Source organism: Dreissena polymorpha, chromosome 11 (genome assembly GCF_020536995.1).
Source record: "Dreissena polymorpha isolate Duluth1 chromosome 11, UMN_Dpol_1.0, whole genome shotgun sequence".
NCBI lineage: Eukaryota > Metazoa > Mollusca > Bivalvia > Myida > Dreissenidae > Dreissena > Dreissena polymorpha.
Window position 1 is genome coordinate 5005888 of NC_068365.1, and position 10316 is coordinate 5016203.

Consider the following 10316-nt stretch of genomic DNA (forward strand, 5'->3'; position numbering starts at 1 on the left):
TGGTAGTTTCAATGATGAACTATCATGATATAGGGCTAAAAGATGGATGTGCCAAATCCACCTCATGAAAAACAGATTGGGCAAAAGTGGAGTGCGAACACTAAATGATGTGCTGCTAAATAGCAGGTTTGATATGATTTACACCTTGCATTGTTTACACTGCACCTTCATGTTTACCATGTGACTTTAAGATCTGTGTTGGGAGAATAAGGCGCGACCCAGATAACATTTTTAAGGATGTCTTTTTGAATTATTTCACCATTTGTAATGGGATAATGTCGAGAGCTCGCTCATTCGTGAGAGTGTTCTATAGATTTTATGATTTTTTTTAACAAATAAGTAATTTTCAGTAAAGTGCAATCGCGCGTTTGTAATATGAAGTCCCAACACTGATCCGACATTTTTCTAACTGTTCAAACGCGTCATTGCACATTACTGGAAAAATACTGATTTGTTTAAAGAAAATCATGATACCTATAGAAAACTCTCACGAATCAGCCGGCTCTCGACTTTATCCCATTTAAAATAGTGAAATATTTAAAAAGAAATCCGTGAAAATGTTAACTGTGGTGTGCTTTATTCTCCCAACACAGATGGTTTACCTTTATGGTGTTAAGTATGGATACTATTTTTTAATATTAAGCATTGACAATATACTATTCACTTTGCATAACTTGAGGGTTCAGATTGTATAATGTACCAAGCAATAATCTGTTTTTCGTCTTGATTATATAATTTTAATAATATTTCTTGTGTTATTTTCACATACATGTAGATTAAGTTAAACAAGCATTAAGGCAAAACTAAAACATGACATGGTTGTCAATTTCAATAAATTGTTGACAAGCCTATGGTATCTACTGGTGATATGTATTTTTTATGTGTTTGTTTAAGGTTTCTTATCAGGCATTTTTATTTTAATTATTGCAGATCTTTACAAGTGAATTCGGCAAATCCTGATGCAACCTGAGCTTACCAAGTTTACTGACAGTTTGGACTCTGTGTGGCTGATAATATGGACAATATATTGTGTTCATGTTGTGTTGTGATTGACATTTTTTAACAGATAAGATTTTTAATCCAGACTTAACAGGTGATTTTTCTTCAAAGAATAAATACAATACTTTTTTATTGATGTGCATGAATTTGAGTACAAAATATCAACAATGTGTATCTTGTGTTGTTTTTCCAATCAGTCTGTCATCCATAGGTAATATATTAAGTATGAGAAGGGAATATTTTGTTTTTACATTTTTGTTGTTTCTGCACACCATGTCGAATACATGAAAATATATTTTATGCCCCCAACGGGCGGCATATAGTTTTTGCACTGTCCGTCTGTCAGTCTGTCTGTCCTCCGTAACACTTTTTGTGTTCACTCTCTAATTCAAGTAGTTCTAATCCGATCTCCAAACTTGGTCAGAAGTTGCATCCGGATAATGTCTAGGTCAAGACGAACATGGGTCATGCTGGGCCAAAAACTATGTCATAGGGTCACTTAGTGCGTTTCAAACATTCAGCATGGTGTCCGCTCTCTAATTCAAGTAGTTTTCATCCGATCTTTCCCAAACTCTGTCAGAAGTTGGATCTACATAATGTCTACGCCAAGTGTGAACATGGGGCATGCCGGGCAAAAAACTAGTTAACTGGGTCACTAAGTGCGTTTTAAACATTCAGCTTGGTGTCCGCTCTCTAATTCAAGTAGTTTTCATCTGATCTTCACCAAACTTGTTCACAAGTTTTATCTAGATGGTCTCTAGGCCAAGTTCGCACATGCATGCAAAGAATTGGCAGAAAAAAACATCTACAAACTGCAGCAGATGACATATGTAACAAACAAAATATAAATATTGAACACCTGTTATGTAGCAAACTAATAGTTAAATAAAATAAAGGCGACGTATATCTCAAAAACATTTGCACACTTATGCTTTTATGTAGTGACAAAGTTACAGTTGGGGGCATCCGTGTCGTGTGGACACATTTGTTTGATTAATGATAAACAACTCATTCATAGTGATCTAACTATAAAATGTTCTTTACACGATAGGAAATACATTGTATTGTATGCCTGCTAATATTGTGGTCTTAAAATAATATCACTAATACTGTTGTAGTTCATTTAAACATCAAGATATGTGATGTTAACGTATGTGTTCATGTTATGTTTGTATTTGATTTATTTTTACATGTTAATGAATATTTTGGTGTTTAAAGTTCAATCTATAGTGAATTAATTAGTGACGTGTGCCATTAAATATGTAGTGCTTATTGCTTTTATTTTGTTTAAGTTGAAAATCATGTTTTTGAATCTCTACGTATGAAATGCACTAGTGAATTTGGTTTGACACTTATGCGAAGATTAATAATATATTAACTTCAAATACATTGTTGATCACAAACAGCATGAATATGCAATCCACAAATTACTGTTTCCATAGCAACTGTTAACTTTATGTATTTTGTCTGCTTAATTTTATCAATCATGGAACAAAATTGAATTGCTAAATAAACAAAATAATGTCTGGCAGTACAGACACACAACACAAATTGTATCATGAGGAGTTAATCGTTTTAGTTTTAAGTTCATAGCCGTACAAAATGTTCAATTTCTGAATGCACACCTTTTTCCAGAAAATGTGCATATATTTATGTATATAATAAACATGTTAATGCTGTTCCATATCTGTCCAGAACATATTTTGTTGATTTTCTGTGCCTTTTTTTTGCTTAAATTCTTTAAAATAGTAATAAATATGAAGAAAAAAAAAACATTTTTGTTCCCATGGCAACCATGAGTATTTACGGATTAATTTTAGTACAATTAATTCCGTACTTTGAAATTAATTATGTTCATCCAGATACGCGATCAATGGAGATATTATCAACACAAACTGATCAGCATAACAAGTACCGATACTGGTTAAATAAGGACGTCATTTCATCCAAAACGGGCATTCAGCATTTATGACACACAAAAAGTGACAGACCCAGATGGGTCATAATCTCGTTCCCAGCCACATATCCTCATCGCCTATGTAGGATGGCCATGACTTATTGATCGACTATCCATTGTGACTTTTTGAAAAATGCAGCTGCAGCCTTGATTTTTATAAACCTGTTTATAATAATGCATACACATACTAAATCAATAATAAACTTCCGACAAAACGTCTTCTTAAAAAAAGATAGTTTGACTATGTATAAAGATATTGACAACTATATACATAGTCGAACTATTTTTTTTGTAAGAACTAAACTTCTTCCCAAGCACACTAAATCTAGCCCCAGGCCTTCAGCGCCTATGGCGCTTTGATTTCATATGATGCGTTGCCATTACGTTAATTCCTGAGTTTTTCAACATATTCATTTGCGTCTGTTATCACTATTCCAGAACCTTTGTCTGCAGGCCTTATTATTATACTGGAATCATTTAGTAACGTGTGCAATGCTTGTTTTTCTTGTTTTGTGATATTTGGCTGCCCTTTTTCTTTTATGCCATTTAGAATATCATTTTTAACTGCTTCTATATAAGCATCTAGCCACTTTTTCTCTACCCGGTTCAGGAGTAAAACGGCTTTCTTTCTTTCTCATATTCCTCCTTTTCATTTTTCCTTTCTTGATATTCATTATTATGGAAATACACTGCAGGTCGCATCCGTCTCTCCCATTCTGCTAGGTCACTGTGTATCTTTGATAAATCTACATGTTTTTAGACGGTACAAAAGATATTCCTTTGGATAATATACTTGTTTCTGCTTCTGTTAACTTTCTTGAAGACCGATTTGTAACAGTGTCAAGACTATTATTATTTGTTTCAATTGTGCCTTTTTTGTTGGTTTATTTTCACCCTTGGTTTTAGTTCTTTTATCGTTTGATTTAAGTTTTTGTGTATTATACTCTTGCATTTTTCTATTTTTCTTATCTTGATAGTTCATTTTATGTCCTCTTTCTTCAAAATTGTCACAGGGCTCCATTGTAAACCAATCTATTTGAACTTCCTTATTCATTCTCTCATATTCAGGAAGGTTTAATTATTTAATTTTGATAAAAAGTTTACGTAAATTATAATTAAATATGATGATGATTATTTTATTGTAAAATATCATTTTTTTAAATATATAAAGCACACATTTGACATAAGATTGAGACAAAATATGTAAGTGTTTAAAGTCATTTCAGTTTTGGCGAATTTTTACATTTTTTGGCGCCATTTTATATAACGTCAGTTATGACGTCATCATGTACAACGTCATTTGACGTTTAAAACATTTTCTTTGTTATTTAAATTGTGCAGTCAAAAGACGTAAACATGTAGTTAACATATAATTTCCATTGTTTTGACAAAGGCATTATGCCGAAACGTCAATTAAAGGAGTATAATTAGAGAGTTATAATCATAAATAGTTTATATTAGCCATTAATTGGTTTAATACATATTGACACAGTTAAAAATATGCCGCTGGTCGATTCAGACATCGAATTTCCCTGCTATGAAAGTATGCTTTACCTTTATTTGTTGCTTTAGAATAACTAAGCTATATGAGTATTGTATTGCATGTGTAACACATTTATTTCAAGGTGTTGCTTTCTATGAATCATTCCACAAATTATACATACGTTAAAAATAAGATAGATTCAGCAGATTTATGATAATTTACAAGTAAGAGGACACCATATAACACTCGTATACATATGTAGGCATAGATAGCTTTCTGTACATATTTCAATGCAGCTTCTTTATATTTAAGGGGCGTCATGCGAAAATGGGTATTATATAAAAGGGGCCAGCGTTGTTCTTGGAAATCGCGCAGTCTGAACCGGAGTTTCCTTGTCCGCTAACGATATCACGAAACTTTACGTGACGTAATATCGGACACGGTAGCTCCAAACCAGAATGTGCGATCGCACTATACTTATTTTTGCATGACGCCGGTCATAGTTCTTTAATATGGATTTAGAAGCTCATTCTCATGTTCTGTACTAAATATATCTTCAGCATATAGCTGTCCCATAAATAAACGTATAAACGTGCAAAAACATGTTTACTTTATGCTCAAAACATTATATATAGTACTACACATGTAGTGCTCAGTTCAAATTATCAAATGGTAGGATTGAGAGCATAACAGTCCTTCCTATCTGATTTATAACTTTTATTATTATGATTATTATCATTATTAATATAATTATAATTATTATTATTATTATTATTATTATTATTATTATTAGCAATAGCAGTAGTAGTAGTAGTAGTAGTAGTAGTAGTAGTAGTAGTAGTAGTAGTAGTAGTAGTAGTAGTAGTAGTAGTAGTAATATAGGCAGAGGTAGCAGTAATGGTGGTGGTGGTGGTGGTGGTGTCGGTGGCGGTATTGGTGGTGGCGGCGGCGGTGGTGGTGGGTGGTGGTGGCAGCATCGGCGGTGGTGGTGGTGGTGGTGGTTGTGGTGGTAGTAGGAAAAGTAGGAGTAAAAAGAGTAGTAGTAATAATAATAATACAAGCAGCAGCAGCAAAATAAATATTATTTGTGTTATTGTTGTTGTTGTTGTTGTTCGCCGAACGGTAGTGCGATTATGTGATGCTGAATATATATAAAAGATATTTCAAAATATTTCAAAATATGCAACAGTGACGATTCACATTTGTGAAACCACATAAAATATGGTATATCCCGTTTTATAGAAAGACATACATACAGTCTATTCAGACTTATGCATAAGTACATCGACTTCATGCGTAAATATACATATTATTCTATGTAAAGTAACTAGGTAGATTAACATAACATTACATAACATGATATAGTCACTTAAAAATACATATAAATAATATCGATGGTAAGAACACGTAGGTTCTAACGTTTATTAAACAGTATTATTCAGAATCGCATTTCTTATCACAAAAGCTTCTTTGATAAGTTTGCATACATTATAAAATATAGATTTGTCACATGAAATTTATTCAGATAGGATGATATACAATACACGGCTTTTTTCATAACTCAGTGAAACAGCGGCATATACATATAATATGGTATTCATCTTCTAAATCGAAGCCATTACAACATAGACAATGATGTACATTTCGTAGAATGTTATTCTGAGCGTGTCTGCCAGTTTGGATTCTCAACGGTTGTGCAGAGACTCTTAATTTTACACAAAATAAAGCATTACCAGCAACATAACATGTATTTATATTAACCTGTAACAATCGTTTGCAAAATGTTCGATGTAAGGTTAAATATCATCTGACTTTGTAACTTCTCAAGAATAATTTAATAAAGAACCCACATAAGAGTTTTAAAAAACGGACACATTATTATTTTATTTTTTTCAGAATAATTGCATTTAAACAATAGTGTCATCATTGCCTTAATGGCTTTACCAACCAAATGATCCTGGTTAAATAAAAAAAATCCTGTTTAATTCAACACTGTTCATCAATAGTTAAAAAATATCAACCACAACAAGGACATTACAATTGTATGTCCATTTATCATTTTATTTAAATCCATCCCTCTTCCGAAGCAGAGTATTTGCAATGTTAACTTCAAGCCCCAAAGAATTGCAATATAAAAATAACTTATCCAAATGTGATTGAACTTGAGCAGGTGACTTGCCTAAAATAGCAAAGTCATCAGCAAATAATAATAACACGACATCATCTATATTCAGATCAGAGTTCATGTAATCTTGTAAGTAAAGTTCTATAAGTTAAGTTAAGGTAAAAACCCAGTTCTGTATACATAGTAGTTGTATATATAAATAAACCACTTGAATAGACAAAGTGCTAGAGACGTAAATATAATATTTAGTGCATTTGTGCAACATCAATTTATTTTCATTTAATTGGCATTAGACTCCAAATCTTCGTTTACAAGTAGTTGCCAAAACACAACTAAAATTATAATTAGAATTTGACAGTCTATTATACGCGCATGTTGCAAGAAAACACTTGCCCTCTATCTGTAAATACCTATTTAGAATAGCAATATTGAGCACAGTCAAAGCATTAAGAAACACGTAATAAGACCAAACAGATTTTTACGCAACACCTACACAGTGTGATCTGAACTCGCGAATAAACAAAATTAATCATGCAATTTAGAGTATCTACATAATGAGACGTTTCACGTGATGCATCAATTTTTAAATGGTCGTAAAAGTTATTTTGGCTGCGTTAGAATTATGGCCCTCTGTCTGTTTTTCCGCTATAGACTACATGTAAATTGTGTGTTTTCAACTCCTATTGATCTACTGGGTTAATCTCGCTTATACTTTCACAAATGAATCACCTCAGTGTGTATATGATCGTATAGAAAGGACGTGTGGCTGCAACAAATGTCGGCACTATTATGGCTCTTTGTTTTCAACTCCTCCTTAACTACTACATGAACGTCACTTAAACATTCACAGTTAAATGACCTTAACGTGTACATGATCGCTTTGGCTGTATGGCTCCTTGTTATTTTTTTCATCAATAGAATATTTAGTAATTAAATGCGGTATTTTCAACTCCTCTTTAATTGCTCTGCGGATTGTGATCAAACTGTAGTTTAAATACCTGTATGTGTACATGATTGTTAAGAAAGGAAACGTTGCTGCAACGTGGTTATGCAGAATTATGGCCGTTTTGTCAGTCGTATCATATACTAGAATAGTGCACTTGTCTGCGACCAAAAATATGTCGTAAGGGCATCATTGCCTGTGACACAGTTTAAGTTAAAAATATAATACTCGTTCCGCATTACCTGCAATTGTATGTTGGTGATGTCTCTTATACATAATCTTTAGTAAGTAATCTTTATAAGTCACTACTTTAATCCCCTTCTATAGTATAATAATCAGCTGAAACAAACAGGAGGTCTCTTCTATACACAAGTCCAGGTTAGGCGGAAAGTGTCGTACTTACAAAGCATGTGCGGACTTTAAAGTCTGATGTGAGATGATATTTTAAGCACATGCATTAAGAACATTTCTCTTCTATACACAAGTCCAGGTTAGGCGGAAAGTGTCGTACTTACAAAGCATGTGCGGACTTTAAAGTCTAATGTGAGATGATATTTTAAGCACATGCATTAAGAACATTTCTCTTCTATACACAAGTCCAGGTAAGGCGGAAAGTGTCGTACTTACAAAGCATGTGCGGACTTTAAAGTCTAATGTGAGATGATATTTTAAGCACATGCATTAAGAACAGTTCTCTTCTATACACAAGTCCAGGTAAGGCGGAAAGTGTCGTACTTACAAAGCATGTGCGGACTTTAAAGTCTGATGTGAGATGATATTTTAAGCACATGCATTAAGAACAGTTTTCCCAGAACGACTGAAAACTCGTTGTTCAAAAACAACAAACTATTTAAAGACTTTCAACCATACCAAGCCACAGGCATCCATTAAGATAAATGGCAGTTTTTCATATCAGGCAAACCACGTAGGCAAAGGCCTACCTTAACAGGCGCAAATATTGAACCTAAAGTCGTAGTGGGTGTCAACTAAAAGACCGTATCACAGATAAACAACGGCATGGAGCATTTTTACACAGAGACGTTGTACTTGGAGGATTTGTTTATTTAATAGTGTTCAAGCAATATTCTTGTCTTAGAAAAAAAACTGAATGAAAACTACACTATCATATCACACTAAGATGTGTGTTGTCATTCTGTTCTTAAATTACTTGTTTGATAAATAACTTGCTCAGGGATAATTGTTTGATCTATCTGGTCTTGGAGCGAGGGCAGAGCATTTTAGAAAAGAATGATCCTATCGATCCCGATGACCATGACTTCGACTTTATGTGTCCTCAGGCACTAACAAGTATGCACCTATCCTGCCAGTTTACTTAAAAAATACACAAGGCTGAACGATTAATCAAAGATGCTGAAACGTAAAAAAATCTTCCGTTACAAATACTGTCCCAAGAAGACGGTCGATCGACTCTTATACATCAAAATTAAAGTCGCTTGAAACATGGTGTCTGTATTTACGCTACATATAACGACATTTCGGTCATAAAACGGCGGTTGTCAGTACTCATTCACTATCCAGCGCATTCTCAGCCTACCTTAGTGGTTACACAGCAATAAATGTACATGCATTTGTCGGTAGCTGAAAACTGCCCTTAACTCTTGAATCAGACGGTTAGCAAAAATGGCCGAAGACACCATTGACCAAAATGGCTGACAGGGGCGGTTGAGAACTCACAAACTCTGCATTGACAGTCTGGCGGTCAACAACGGAGGTAGCGGCTCCGACTGACAGGGGCGGGAGAGAACTCACAAACTCTGCATTGACAGTCTGGTGGCCAACAACGGAGGTAGCGGCTCCGACTGACAGGGGCGGTAGAGAACTCACAAACTCTGCATTGACAGTCTGGCGGTCAACAACGGAGGTAGCGGCTCCGACTGACAGGGGCGGGAGAGAACTCACAAACTCTGCATTGACCGTCTGGCGGTCAACAACGGAGGTAGCGGCTCCGACTGACAGGGGCGGAAGAGAACTCACAAACTCTGCATTGGCAGTCTGGCGGTCAACAACGGAGGTAGCGGGTCCGACTGACAGGGGCGGGAGAGAACTCACAAACTCTGCATTGACAGTCTGGAGGTCACCAACGGATGTAGCGGATCCGACTGACAGGGGCGGGAGAGAACTCACAAACTCTGCGTTGACAGTCTGGCGGTCAACAACGGAGGTAGCGGCTCCGACTGACAGGGGCGGGAGAGAACTCACAAACTCTGCATTGACACTCTGGCGGTCAACAACGGAGGTAGCGGGTCCGACTGACAGGGGCGGGAGAGAACTCACAAACTCTGCATTGACACTCTGGCGGTCAACAACGGAGGTAGCGGGTCCGACTGACAGGGGCGGGAGAGAACTCACAAACTCTGCATTGGCGCTCTGGCGGTCAACAACGGAGGTAGCGGGTCCCAGGGGCGGGAGAGAACTCACAAACTCTGTATTGGCGCTCTGGCGGTCAACAACGGAGGTAGCGGGTCCGAATGACAGGGGCGAGAGAGAACTCACAAACTCTGCATTGACAGTCTGGCGGTCAACAACGGAGGTAGCGGGTCCCAGGGGCGGAAGAGAACTCACAAACTCTGCATTGACAGTCTGGCGGTCAACAACGGAGGTAGCGGATCCCAGGGGCGGGAGAGAACTCACAAACTCTGCATTGACAGTCTGGCGGTCAACAACGGAGGTAGCGGGTCCCAGGGGCGGGAGAGAACTCACAAACTCTGCATTGACAGTCTGGTGGTCAACAACGGAGGTAGCGGTTCCGACTCTAGTGCACTTATGTCAGAACAATTTGATCTTGAGC

General features: G+C 36.2%; 1 protein-coding gene across 1 annotated transcript in view; it reads right to left on the reverse strand.

The window, feature by feature from the left end:
• The window catches only part of LOC127851179 (melanoma-associated antigen E1-like), a 116141-nt gene that overhangs the window by 105433 nt on the left and 392 nt on the right, over positions 1–10316 (reverse strand). The window contains exon 2 of the mRNA XM_052384805.1: positions 6201–10288. Within this exon, the coding sequence (XP_052240765.1) occupies positions 9140–10288 (1149 nt within the window). The 3' untranslated portion in view covers positions 6201–9139. The remainder of the gene's footprint in view (positions 1–6200; positions 10289–10316) is intronic.